At 36.0% G+C, this 14929-nt stretch overlaps 1 protein-coding gene across 8 annotated transcripts in view; it reads left to right on the top strand.

The window, feature by feature from the left end:
- The window catches only part of SHPRH (SNF2 histone linker PHD RING helicase), an 80951-nt gene extending 69204 nt beyond the window's left edge, over window positions 1-11747 (top strand). For 7 of the 8 annotated variants that reach the window (XM_023194768.2, XM_023194771.2, XM_023194773.2 and 4 more), the window contains 5 exons: window positions 1399-1491; window positions 2108-2194; window positions 2968-3146; window positions 8280-8360; window positions 9769-11747. In XM_023194768.2, the coding sequence (XP_023050536.1) occupies window positions 1399-1491; window positions 2108-2194; window positions 2968-3146; window positions 8280-8360; window positions 9769-9865 (537 nt within the window). In that variant the 3' untranslated portion in view covers window positions 9866-11747. Of the gene's footprint in view, window positions 1-1398; window positions 1492-2107; window positions 2195-2967; window positions 3147-8279; window positions 8361-9768 lie in introns of those variants that run through there. The other variant, XR_002726876.1, reaches the window with a different exon arrangement.
- Window positions 11748-14929: the final 3182 nt, after the last annotated feature.

Below are 14929 nucleotides of genomic sequence, written 5' to 3'. Positions count from 1 at the left end.
TTTTTGAAAGTAAGCGCTTGCAAGGAACATGGATGTTTTTGTCTAAATTCTGAAGTGATCACCTTTACACTGATTTCCTATTTTCTCTTCGCTCTTATTTGAGATAATTATTAGACTGAAATAGGTTCTTTGTAGTACATTTCTAATCTTGCAAGTATACTTGAAAGTCTGCGTATCCAGAGAAAATAAGTGTAGAATCATGATTTTAGCATGAGGATTTTAAAACTTTTTCCATTATTCTATCTTGCTGACTTAAAATTAGTATAGCTTTCTTTCTTGTTTTGTTTGTATTTTTACCTTTGAATGTGTCTTCATGTAAAAGTGTGTTGAGAGGATTGAGGGAGAGGGTTATGCTGCTGTGGAAATATTTTTCTTTCTTTTTAGTTAAATCTGCCCTCCCTTGTGGTATAATCTAGGTCATTATAGTGCTCATATTTAATATCTCAAAAAGATAGTAAGTTCTTGAGTGTTTACTCCTTACCAGATGTTAGGCTAAATACTTTGTATACATTTGCTCATTTAATCATCACAGCCACCTTTGGAAAGAGATATAATTATCATTCAGCCCTGTTTGACAGATGAGGAAACAAAGAGTTAGAAACTGTAACTAGTGAGTTGCAGAACTATGAGTTCAACTTAAATTTGTCTCATTCAAAATCTCATAACCTTAATTTCTCTGTCATACCATCTCTGAGAGTACTCCAGAAGGAAAACTTTCTCATTGAGGGCTGCAGAAATACGTGCACTATTTTCCTCACTTTCTTATTTCTCCATTTTAAAAATCATTTTTTCACTTTCATACTCGTCTGATAGAAATGGTTATGGAAGATGCAAAAAAAAAGAAAAAACACAGTTTTAAGTGCCTAGCTTTGTATGAATCTGTCTCATTCTAAGAGAGCATCATTTGTACCTCTGTCATTGTTTTTGGTAATACCCTTGCAAGAAAATGTTCTCCGTTGGTTGGATCCTTAACTGCTTAAGTTGGGAGTTTTGATTCGTTGTATTCTTAACATTTCTAACGACATAATATCTGAAGAAAGGAAGAATAAATGAAGAGTGTTTTAAAATATCATTTCTGCTAATCTAATGTAACAAAATTTTGTAACTATAAAACCTGACTACTTAACTAAAAGATATTATCTTCAGGGTCATAGCACTGAATGACTTTCTGGCATTCTTTTACATTCAAATGTCTGGGTGTAAATTTAATGACTTCTACATTTCAAAGCTAAAGAAAATTTCCAGCAAACACAAAATGGAAAAGAGTAAACACACCTGATAATTTGTTTTGATGCATTTGTAGCTTTGATAATAAAAAGTATTTTATATTGCTTTTCCTTTCTATTCTTAACTAGATTTTATTTAGTAGTAATGTGTATTTTTTGTGTGTGTTCAAAGGGCAGCCATTCTACAAAAGTGGAAGCTGTGATCAGAACTCTGATGAAAATACAGCTTAGAGATCCAGGGGCCAAAGCACTCGTTTTCTCAACGGTATAATCAACATTTTCATCCTCAATATTAACTCGAACTGATTTTCCCTTGCTAATCAGTTTGCAGCTGAGAACTCATTTTTAATGTTTACTCTTTGATTTTTTTCCCAAATCCATAAGATAGAATTATTTTTAGAGAAATGTGATGATGCTTCACAAGACAATTTGTATAGCTACGTTTCATGATTTTTTATTAGTTTCATTTAAGGATTTTCTTAGTTTAATATTTTTAAAATTGGAGTTTCTGACCTTGAAAGTCTCATTTCACAAGAATTTGGGTTAAAAAAAGAAAATCTACTGAATAAAGTGTTGAGTAAAACCCCTAGTTTTCATTTTAGAAAACTAAATAACTATATTCCAGTGTGCACTCCATTATGTATTTTCTACTATTTGTTTCTCTTAATTCCATTTTCAAAACCAGCATTTGATGCAAAAAAAAAAAAAATACTGTTTCAGATAGAGCTAAATAATATTGATAGTACTACATTTGAGGGCTTTGGTTTTGGTTTTATTTGCTTAACTCCAGTATAAAAGTCATTTTGATTTAATTATTTTCAGATACCCTTAGATAAACGCTACATATAATATTGATTTTCTAATTGTTTTATGTGTTCTAGTGGCAAGATGTATTAGATATTATTTCAAAAGCTCTCACTGACAACAACATGGAATTTGCACAAATCAGTCGTGTTAAGACATTTCAGGTATGTTAAGATTTTACTCCTGGTTTTTGTAGTAGATACAGTTGCAAATTGAAACTGCTGTTAACTAGCTTAGTTACATTTATTGTCTGGTTTCACATAAGCCACATAAACAGCATCTGAGTTCTTGATTAATTATAAAGTGAACATTTAGAAGCAGAGAAACTCTAGGTATTTTCAGTCTATGTAATTATACCTGTATATAACAAGACCATTGGCTTTTTAAAGATCTCCCAACTTGAGGTTCTTTTTTTTTTTTTAGTACAGGAAAACATTACCTATGATATACCTGTTGAATGGACAGGGGCCTCGCATTGCAAGGATTAAGTTCTAAAGTCACTGTCAGGCAGAACTGCATGTGGTCACAATTATCCTTACATCATGCTCAGCATAGTGACCTCAAGCACACACAGAGACCAAATGAAAATTTAACAGATTCATGTCTCTTACCTCACATACACTCTAGCACATTCTTTCTCTTTCTCTCTTTTTCCTCTAACCTCATATAGTTTAATTTGCGTGCATCACATGCATCTGTCTTGTGATTCCTCTAGATATTACGAAGAACAAGAGAGCTTATATGATACATTTCTTCATAATTAAAATCAAGCGACAAGTTTACATTTTCTAAAGTTGATTATTTTGCATTTAAGTTTCTTAGCTGTTACCTTTCACAATAGTAATAGATAGCATTAGACGTCTTTAAAGTGAGCTATTACATACTGCTCTTATTTTAACTGATCCAGCTAAAATTAAAATGTACCTTTCTTTTTTAGGAGAACCTTTCAGCATTTAAACGTGATCCCCAAATCAATATTTTGCTGCTGCCCCTGCACACAGGTTCTAATGGATTAACTATCATTGAAGCAACTCATGTTCTCTTGGTGGAGCCCATATTGAACCCTGCCCATGAGCTTCAGGCCATAGGGAGGGTGCACCGAATTGGACAGACAAAGTAAGGACTAAAATTAGAATCAGTCACATTTGCTTCAGTTTTCTGAGAAACCAAATCAGTCTTTAGACTCTTCATTTATGTTCATCATAGCCTACTTGTTTTTAATTACTTCCTTAGATACTACATTTTTTAATTATTTATTTTATAATTTATTTATTTATAACTTTTTATTTAATTAAAAGGCATGAGATTTCCAACCCTCCCTTCTCTCCAAGAAGCAAACCCTCAAATTGTCCCAAATTTTTCTCTTCCCTCCCACAAAAACCTTATCACTTTATCCAAAAAAAAACTGTTAGAAATGCTTAAGACAGCTACAAAGTTGAAGGCATCCATCATGCCTTTGAGGAGAATGGAGTTTTGTCTCAAGTCCTGTGTTTAAAAGAAGACGTACCTTGTACATGACTGAAAATAAATGACTCCTTTTAAAATTCTTAACCTTAAGAAAAGACACCTCCTAGGTCAGCTCCAAGAGATCATTAGATTCAGTTTAAGGCCCAAAGCAAAGCTAATAGTGAATATTATTTTATGGCATGTATTAGCTTTATTCATATATCAGAATAGACAGTTATCTTTGATAAGGCCTGCTAAATGTGTTACCTTCTGGATGTTTAAAAAAGAAGTATCTTTTTTATTTAGAAATGTTAAATATCTTCGATGTTTAAAAAAGAAAAAAAAACACACACATCCATAATAAGCACTTATTAAATCAATATTTATTGAGTACCTACTGTATGTCAGGCATTATTCTAAATACTGAAGATTCAAATTGAATGATACATAATTTGTTTCCCCAAGTAGGTCACTGTGTAGTACAGGAAGCATGATTTAAAGTGTTGGGTAGAATGTGCAAAAGTATAATAATAAAAGGACTGTGTTAACAAAAGAAGGTAATGATCACTCGAGCCCTACAGAGTCAGGAAAGGCTTTATGATGTTGAGTCTTGAAGGAATAATTGTTTCAAAGTTGGCTGGAAAAGGGTAGTCACACAGCCAAAGAGAGTTAGATATGTAAAAATACAGTGATGGAAAATGACATGACATTTCTAGGGACTGTAAGGAGTTTGGAACTGTTGCAGTGAAAGTATGAGAAAGGGATCATTGGCAGGAAATGAAGTCTTCTGTGTCATACTCAGAAATGTAAACTTTCCTGTAAGTAGTAGCGGGAGAGAAAATAAAGGGTTTACTTGTATTACAGGGAAGAGACATGTTTATTAAACCCCTTAACAAATAGGGCAAAGTAACTGTAATAAATGCAGGCTTCTTCTAACTTACCACCAAGTGTCATTTTAAAATGCAGTCACATCTTTACTTGTTTTTTGTTGGTTTTCTTCTGTGTTTTTAAATACTGATATTTTGTCCTACCAGTGTTCTTTTAAAGCATAGGCTGGACTAGTCTCATATTTGAAACCAGAAGTCCAAATGGCCATTCAGCATTACCCAACAATCTTACTATGCCTCCCAAGTGAATCTGTTTTTTTCTACCTTCTGAGGAGTCTGTCTTAAGTCTGTCTTCTTTCTCACCATTGCAATCTTGCCTCATACAGGGGAAACGTATACAATCAGATTAGAAGTACCTCATCTTTCCATCATCAACTTGAACAGTCTGCCTGCATCAGTACTCACATGCTTTTTGGTAGATTTTTATTGAGTATCTTCTGTGTGCCAGGTACTGTTCTAGGAACATGAGATGTCCTCATGGAGCGTAATTCTAGCTGTAACGGGGTTGGTAGACAGAAAGGTGGTAAACAATAAACATAAGTACAATCTAGACTATGTTCAGAGCTGGAAAAGTAGAGCGGGGTGAGGAAGTAAGAGTGCAGTGTTTGGGCAGGAAGGCATGCAAGGCCTTATTGAGAAGGTCTGAGCAAGGACTTGAAAGAAATGGGAAAATGGGAACGTTAGTCATACAGCTGTCTTGCAAAAGAACGTTCAAGTAAACAGTGCATTTGGTGCAAAGGCCCTAAGTCAGAAGTATGGTATGTTAGAAGAATAGCAAGGAACCACAGTTGCTAAAGGGGAGAGAAGCAGGAGTTGAAGTGAGCGCGCTCAGTGGGGAGAGGGATTATATTGGGCCCAGGAAGCCACTGTGAGGACAGTGCTTTTGCCCTGTGTGAAATCGGGAGCCATTGGAAGGCTTTGAGCAGAGGCCTGGCATATCTTAAGTTTTAAAAGAATCATTCTGAGTGCTATGATGGGGTGGGAGTGAAGGGGAACAAGGGAGAGTAGAAGCAGGGAGAGTCTTGGAGGCTATTGCAGTCGTCCTGGTGAGAGCTGAAGGTGACCTGACCATGGCGGTAGCAGTGCACATGGTAAGGAGTGGTCAGGTTCTGGATATATTTTGAAGATAGAACTGATAGTACTTTTGGGCAGACTAGACATGGGGTGTGAGAGGGTCAAGGATAACACCATGGGTTTTGGCTTGGACAACTAGAAGGATGAAGTAACCTTTAGCTGAGCTGGAGCAGTCTACAGGGTAGAACAGATTTGGTAAGAGAAGAACTGACATCCAAATGGAGATTTCTATTCTGTAACTAGATGTACAAGTCCATTAAGTCACGAGACTGAATGAGATTACCTAGGGGTGAGTTTAGATAGTGATAGAATTTAGATAGAGGACCATGGACTGAACTCCAGGGCACCAAATTTCAACTATTCTAGGACAGGAGAAGAAACCAACAAAGGTAACAAAGATCAAGCAGTGAGTTAGAAGAAAACCAGAAGACGGGTGTCCTAGGAGCCAAGTAAAAAATGTACCTCAAAGAAGAGGATATGGTCACCTGTTGCAAGTGCTGTGAAAAATGTCAAGGAAGATAAGGATTGAGAATTGATCATTAGATTTAGCAACATGGAGATCAAAATCAGGTTAAGTAGTAGAGGTGACAGTCTGACTTTAGTTTTGGAGAAAATGGGATTTTATGTGTTTCTTATTTAACAAATACTTGTATAACAAAGAGAGGTTAGGTAACTTGCCCATGGTCAGACAACTAGTAGAAGCAGTGGCAGATTTCAGGCACAGCCCATTCTGCCTTCACAGTACAAGCTTTAACCACAGTGCACTGCTGCTTCTGTGTGGCTGGTACAGCTAGTATTTGAGGAGTTTTGCTGCAGAGAAAAGGAAGAGAATGAGATCAAGAGAAGTATTTGTTTTTCCTTTCAAATGGGAGAATTAGTAAGAGAATGATTCATTAGAGACAACAAAAACTAGTGAAGGAGGAGAACAGGGAGAATGCTTGACAGTGTCCTTGAGTAGCCAAGAGGATACGGGATGGAACACTGAAGTGGAGGGAGGGGTTGGTAGGCAGGAGCATGGCTATGTCATCCAGTAATAAGCAGGAAAGTACCTCATATGCCTTCCCTTTTATTACAGCAGAAGTGTCCCTTTTCTTTCAAAAGCCACTCATTCATTTGTCCTGGACTCCATTCCTTCTCATATTTTCAAGGACAGGTATACATTTCCCTTGTACAGGTTGAGTATCCCTTAACTGAAATGCTTTAAGTGTTTTGCCTTTAGAATTTTTTCAGATTTTAGAATATTTGCATATACATAGTGAGATATCTTAGGAATGAAACCCCAGTCTAAACATGAAATTTATTTATGTTTCATATACAACTTCTACACATAGCCTGAAGGTGATTTTGTATAATATTTTAAATAATTTTGTTCACAAAAGCAAGTTTTTACTGTGTTTTCACTGTGACTCATCACATGAAGTCAGGTGTTGAATTCTCCACATGTCACGTTGGCACTCAAAAAGTTTCGGATTTTGGAGCATTTTGGATTTTGGGTTTTTGGATTAGGGATACTCAACCTGTCATATATTACCCCATAAATATGTCTTAATATTATCCATCTTTAAAAAGAAAAAAACACTCCGATACATCCTACCTCCATCTCTACTTTTTTATCCCCCATTCTCTGTCAAACTGTCTGGTTTATTTTTCTCTCCACCATATCACTGAAGTGAGGCTTATAACATTTTTAGTGACCTACTTCTTGCCAGTGGTCTGAGGGTTCTTTGTCTACACCCCTTCGATGAATTTTTCTAGTCTTAGGGCTTTAGGTAGCTTTTACAGATTGATGACTCTCAGGTATATATTCCCCAGCCCAGACATGCCCATATAACTCCTGTCCCAGGTGCATATATCCAGTTCTAGCTCTGCACACATCTCTCTGGACTCACCTTGGATACCTGTCTAATAATTATCTGATAGGTTTCACATGGACAAAACAAAACTGTGTTGCATCTGCACTCTCACTCCCACCCTGAGCTTTCCCCATCTTATAATGTGGCACTGTCATCTGTTCCTGCCCAGATCAGAAATCTAGGACTCTTCTATATTTCTGTTTTCACATCTCACATCCCAGTCATCTTTTAAGTTTTGTCAGCTCTGCCGCCAAAAGATACTCCAATTCTACTTGACTGCTGTCTCCACTGACACAACCATAGTGCATTCACCCTTACTTACCCAGATGACTACAGAACTTAACTGACTTCTCTGGTGCTCTTCTTGCTGAACAAGAAGTGCATCCTCCACACAGTCGCCAAAGGGATTTCTAAAGTATGGTCAGGTATACATCAAATCATGCATACAAACCCACCAAGGGCTTCCCATTATAGCCACAATACAATTCAAATGCTTGGTCACATCCTGGAAGGCCCTGTGTGACCTGGCCCCTGCACACTTCTCCACCCTTATTTTCACCTCTCTCCCTTGCTTACAGGATGCTTGTGCCGTGCTAGCCTTCTTTTGGCCTCTTGAACATGTTAGACTTGTTCCAGGCATGTTCCCTTCCCGGGGAATGTGCTGTTTCTTCCGTTTGGATGTTCTTCCTACTCCTCCTTTGCCTACTGGCCTCATTCCCATCACTGTTGTTTCAGTTTGCATGTCAGCCTCCTCCCAGCATTATATTTACCTGAAACTGTCTTACTCCTTCATGTGTTTATTGTCTGTCTCTCGTTAGAATGCTGTCAGGAGATTAAATAGTTTATTTTATTTGCTGCTGAACCCCTCCCAGCACCTGCCACAAGTGGGCACCAACTGACTGATGAATATAGCATGTAAAATGTGAAGTCAGTTTGTACTGATTCGTTTTACTGTGTTTTTAAGCTTAAAATTTTTCTGTACCTTTTAGACCTACTATTGTACACAGATTCTTAATTAAAGCAACAATAGAAGAAAGAATGCAGGCAATGCTGAAAACTGCTGAGAGAAGGTAGGTAATAATTTACGACAAGTAGAAGGGGGAAGGTTTTCCTGTTAAAAGTTTGTATCTTTGGAACTTCTTCACTTAGATGACGACAAAAAATACAACACAAATACTTTTTAAAAGCAAGGTCTGACGTTTTGCCTTTTCACTGTTTCGCAGTGTTCCAGACTTTGTATATTTGAATTAATGTATTAATCGTAACATAAATACAAACTATACTACATTTCTTTGCCACATTGGATCACTTTCTAAACAAAATATATCTTTATGCCTGACATAAGCCTTAGTCTCATATATGTAAACTAAACTCTTATTGCTACTTTCTACATCACACTTGTTAGTCACGTGCAAGTATAAATATCTGAACTTTAAAATTTGACTGTAAAATTTAAAATTTGGGAGTCTGAGGCAGGTGAATAACCTGAGGTCGTGAGTTCGAAACCAGCCTGGCCAACATGGCGAAACCCCGTCTCTATTAACACAAAAGTTAGCCAGGCGTGGTGGCACGCGCCATAGTCTGAGCTACTTGGGAGGCTGAGGCAGGAGAATCGCTTGAACCCAGGAGATGGAGGTTGCAGTGAGCCAAGATCATGCCACTGCACTGCAGCCTGGGCAACAGAGCAAGACTGTGTCCCTGGGAAAAAAAAAAAAAAAAAAAAAAAAAAAACTTGATTGGTTAAGGTTAATTGTGGTGTCAATCCAAAGACAGAACAAAAGCAGAGAGACCAAACCAGTCTTACTTTTAAAAGCTTGACTCTGGAATCATAGAACACTCTAATATTTATGCTATAATTTATTTAAATCTTTTTGAAAATATAAATCTTTCTACATCTTTAGGAGGTAGGTAGGATTGGAAGGTACCCAGGGAAAAGATGATCGCCTTAGAAGGGATTGTCACATAGCAAAGAAGCAATTTGAAACCACAAATTTTCTTCCATTGATGGTTTCTAGGAAGGAAAGAGGCTTCCACAGGAGCCTTTTTACCTAAAACATGAAGACTTTTTAAAGTTCTTGTTTCCTTGTGTATCAGACTTCAGTGATTTTTATTTAGGTTGTTTCTAGAAAATAGCAGTTATGAGTTGTTTGAAATTCTCTTGAAACAATTTAACTTTAGGTGGTAAGGTAATTTGTAAGGTGAGAGCCTTAGTAGCAGTTGTCAAGAGTTTTGTTCTTTGTTCTGTTAATTGCACAGAGAAAAAAGCATTTTGACAAGCCCTAATCGTAATATATACAAGTCTTCACTAGTCTTGACAAGGTATAACAATGATCTTATCACTTGCTTTCCTCTGGGAGTTTCTTATAGCCCAGTTACAAAAACTTAAGAAAAAATATGTGTCTAGTTCGTATTACTACAAATACAATCGCTGATGGCTTGGTGTTCTTTCTCACTGTGCTCATTTGGAAAACCTTGCAGTCACACGAACTCATCAGTGAAGCATTCAGAGGCTTCCGTCTTGACCGTGGCTGACCTGGCAGACCTGTTTACCAAAGAAACTGAAGAGCTTGAATGAACTACACTTGATTCATTCCATGGACTTTAGTGTATTAATAAACTTTCATAGCTGTAGAGCAAAGTTACAAGTTTTAAAAACCCAGTAGATAACATTTACCACTGTTCCTAGTTGAATGAATTTGTTTCTTGTTCTGGTTATACAGTGCCCTAGTACTTACTGAGTCCTTTTCAATATACTGTTTTCAGAAGATCTATAAAGATTTTTAATTTTACACTCCTAATAAAATATTTATTTTTTGTCCCAAATAATATCTATATCTGACGATGCAAGGGAATTAAGAGAGGTAATGTGTACTTTTCTTATGATAAGATCAGTCATAAAAAGAGTTGGAATAAGAAAGTAAACTAGTCTAGTTTTATATGACCTGATATATTCAACCAACATAGATCGCAGTTTTTGGAAGGGCCTTCAGTATCTTTAGCACATGATTCACCAGTATCTTGTTAGTAATATTTTAAGTAGATGGTGAATTACATTAACTCATTTTTTGAGTAGGCTTATACCGTAACTTTACAACTAGTAATTTTGCAATAATACAACTCCTTAGAATAAGTTAATGTTAGACAGTTATTTCTTTCTTCTGCATCTTGCTGCTGAAAACAAAAACAATGAAAATATTCATATTTCTATTATGTGTAAAGTGGTGTTAGTGTAGACAGTAAACTCCAAATAGATTTTTTTAATGTATTAATGATTACCTTAAAATTATCTGCTTTCTCTACTCTTAATTTTTCTTATTGTTAAAGTTTTTATATGTTGTAAGATTGATGTATCTGTAAATATTGCAGTTTTTATGATTTTGTTTTATTATAACATGGAAATATGGCAGGGTTTTGTTTCAATCATTATTATACTGATGTCTTGGATTCTTTTTCTCTCCCATGTTCTTGTGTAACTAGAACTTTTTAGCCAGTGATATCTGAATTCATAGTAGAGTTGTTATTTCACTCCAGTTGTTCCTCCCTTAAGCACGAGTCTTTGACCTTTTGAACAAGAGAATGCCATGTTCACATAAGCGAATCGTTGCAAGTGCTAATAACCAAGTGTTCTTCTTCTGTGAGGAATTAATGGACTTTGAAATTGCTGAATAAGGAGTAGCTTGTTATATCCTAGCCATTTGATGTAATACAAATGTTCTTGTTTGGCTTCCATTTCTTTGAGCCTTCAGAGTTTTAAAGGACCTTTTTTGACCCTCAGGACTTATTAGCTCCTAGTCAGCTGCCTGGAAAACTCATAGAACCATGCCCTGGATCCCATTTGTCCGAGAGGCTTTGGTGCTCAGTTAAGGTGCATTTTCTTACTCTAGGTTTATAGAGTGATGTAATTCAACTGAAGAAAATACACACATGCTTTTGGTGCTTATTCTTCAGTTAAAAGGAGGTATGCATTGATTCTTTTATATGAAATTAAATCAAACTTATTTTTATAGCTCTTTACATATTAAAAAGAGCTTTCCTGTACATTTACATGTTTAATTTGCCCAACAATCTTGTGAAGTTGATACAATTAATATCATTCCTGTTTTAAAGGTAGAGAACTGAAGTTCAGATACATTGAAACTTTCTTAGGACATGTAGCAAGTAAACAGTGGAGCCCAGGTACCCTGACTCCATATCTTACATTCTTTTACTAATAACATGCCATGCTGAGATTCAGAAGGCCCATGCTTATAATTTAAAAATGAGACTACTTCAGTATTTCTTTGTGTTTATTTTCTACTATTCCTTTCTGAGCTATGTTTTAGAGAAAACAATTTGATATGCTTCAATTTTGTAAAAACAAATTACATATATATATAAATTATCTGTATTAGACAAAAACTGTTTTTATTTATTTCTGTAAGATATCAATTAAATAAATATTTTAGTGGAAATGAAAATTGTGGAATCCTTTGATTTCTGAGCCTTAGAATAGGGTTTTTTGATTTTTTTCTTTCAACAAAAGATATCAAAATGGCTAATACTACAGAATCCCATATTTTATATACATTTGTTACATCTTAAAAACAATTGTGACAGTTTCCAATTGTTCAAAACAAATACAAATCTGATCCTCACATTTTCTTGGCTACAAACAAAGGATTTTTTAAGTTTTCTTCCTCTATTATTTTATAGCCTCTGAAACATTACTATGTTTATAAGTAGTTGTTCTTAAATGGGTGCTATGCTAATGAACTAGTGAGAAAAAATGAGATAGCCACAATTGTTAGAATAGCCCCAGTCATTAAACTTAAATGTATTTGGACCTGGAGAATCATTTTCTGTTATATGGTTCCAGATGAGTTGACTAGAACTGAAAAGATACATACAACGTAAAGTGCATATACCTTACTTCACAGCCATTTTGCTTCAAACCAGGATAACTTTACTGTGTTTATTGCAGCATCAGTGTTTCTCTTTGTATGTGACCTGAGCTGAATAAGCCATGCATTCAGTTTTAGGAATTGTTATCTTTCATGTCACATGAACAACAAACTAAAAATCTTAACATGATAATTCAACATGCAACTACTAATACTTTACAAATAATGATCAGACCAACTATTTATCTAAATATTTAGGAACTGAATTTAACAGTGCAAGATCAATCACCAACGCAAGCTCTCCTTTCAGGTGGACAAAGTAAGAAATCATGTTGTTTTAATCTCCTGCTCTCCTTTAATAGCTCTTCCAGTGTGCTTAAGTTATTTGTGTTTATTAAACGACAAGATAACCTTTCAGAAATGCAGAGATCACTCATGCTGAATAACCTCAGGCTTACTTAATTCAAATAAAAGGTGTCTTTCAATCTTTCTAGAATTTAGGTAAACAAAATCCCACAATGTGCCATTTCATACTTTTTAACTGGCATACAAATGCAAAAATGAGATGTAAAAAAAAGAATGTAAACCAATTAAATGAATTAAAAACCAATGCAAAAAAAAAAAAAGGCATTACAACAGAATACTACAAGCAATGCATTTTAAGCCTGTCTACTCTGATAAAGGACATCTAGTCATTAAGACTTCTTCAAAGTGAGATCAGTTAACTGTTTATAAAATTTTCTGTTTACAAGAATCCCTGTGTACCTCTGTTACATTGTGATGCCCACATGAATGCCTATCACATGTAAGGGTTGAATATGAACCATTTGCAAGCCTTCCCTTAGAGGAAGGCTATGTAAGTAATTGATAACCCCAAAGGGGGTTCTAGCCTTGTGCTAGGTATGTGGTGTTGCCTCTGAGTTACAAAACAGATAGTATCACATCCAGAAAATAGCACGAGTACTTGGCAGAGGCCAGAGTTGTCATCTCCAGCCTTCTCCTGCCCTCAGACAGCCTTTCAGGGGCATGTATAGCTCATCTTTGAAGAGTGAAGGTCCCCACACCATCCTTTGTATCTTCTTCATTTAATGTCAGTGTGAAAGTCCCCACACCATCCTTGTATCTTCTTCATTTAATGTCAGTGACTCTCAATACTGATTTTTGGGGACTGACTTTGTTATCTTGAAACCAAATTTTTATTGCAGCTTATGCTTCTTTTCCTGCAAAATAGAAATAAAAAAAAAAAAAGCCTCCATTATCTGTATAATGATCTTTGTATAGGTGACTACTATTATTAAATCAATAACTCTTTCTCTCCCTATCAAAAAATCAGCCTTTTTTAAATGGTCTGCCTTTCCAAACCCTATTGTTATCTTTGTCTCTCCAGTAAACTTGTTTTTAATGCTCCACACCTGCCTAGAGAACATATTAGAGGAGCGACTTGTCCAAAGACACATTTTCGATCTATGGGATCTTTCCAGACCTGTGATTTGTATGTGCGCACAGTTCTGATCACTGACCCTTCCAGTGTTCTAAGGAGCAAACATTTGTGCTCAAATTTCCTTAGAAATCATTTCTGTACATTTTATTATTTATTTAGGATATACTTACTGAAATTACCTGTGGTCATTTTCTGCCGAGACTATTTAAGATTTACCGCATCATGTCCCTAATTCTTTACCCAGATCCGTAAGACACCTCATGCCTCTTCTGTTCTCTTGACTTCCCATAATCAAACAACTGCTATCTCCAGTTATTTTTCCAGAGCCTTTGTAAAAATTTCCATTGACTGAGAGCATCATTGCCTGTTGATAAGGTTGAGTGTATTTTTCCTTTGTTCCAGAATCATGTCTTCTTTGGTAAATGCAAATCTGTGTTTTAATCAGGAATGCATTTTAGTTTCTGATCTTTATCAGAATGTTTATAAGTGATTCTGCTATTAAACTGTGAAAGCATCCGTGTGGAATGATAGGGTGCAAGTAAAACTTTACACCTCTGTAAGAGGCACTTCTGTCTTTTTAATAAGTTGTTAATGATGACTCAAGCAGTCATCTCGTTTACGCAGTGATTTATTTTTAAGGGATTACTCTTTACGCATACAGCAGAAGATTTAGCAAGTTTCCTTCTTAAAATGGCTTTGGACTTTCAAGCAAGATAAAGATCTCTACTGAGTAAACCACCTTTTTTATTTTTTATTTTATTATTATTAGTAGTAGTAGTAGTAGTAGTAGTATTTTGATACACAGTCTGTGTTGTCCAGGGTGAAGTGCCATGACAGCTCACTGCAGCCTCAACTTCTCAGGCTCAGGTGATGTCCCCACCTCAGCCTCCCGGGTAGCTGGGACTATAGACATGCACCACCACACCTGTTTATTTTTTTGTAGAGACAGGGTTTTGCCATGTTGCCCAGGCTTGTCTCGAACTACTGGGTTCTAGCAATCCACCTGCCTCGGCCTCCCAACGTGCTGGGATTACAATAAACCACCTTTTAATTCTCTCTCTTTTTCCCTTCCTTTCTTCCATTATTCCTTATAAAAATTTTCTTCAATCTTATTTCCTCTTTGGTTTTGAAACTGTATGTGTAGACATTGGAAAAAGCAATTTATCCACCATTACATAAAAAAGGACGCTTATCAGACCACTGCCCAAGCATTCCTAACTGGAGTCAGTGGACTTATGGAGGGAAAGAAGGTCCACAGGTGAGCTTCAAAGGGCAAACTCCCAACATTGTGTACCTTCCAGCAGCTTCCTAGAGACAG

Source organism: Piliocolobus tephrosceles, chromosome 5 (genome assembly GCF_002776525.5).
Source record: "Piliocolobus tephrosceles isolate RC106 chromosome 5, ASM277652v3, whole genome shotgun sequence".
Lineage (NCBI taxonomy): Eukaryota > Metazoa > Chordata > Mammalia > Primates > Cercopithecidae > Piliocolobus > Piliocolobus tephrosceles.
Note: the sequence above shows the minus strand (reverse complement) of the source record. Positions and strands in the feature narration are given on the sequence as shown.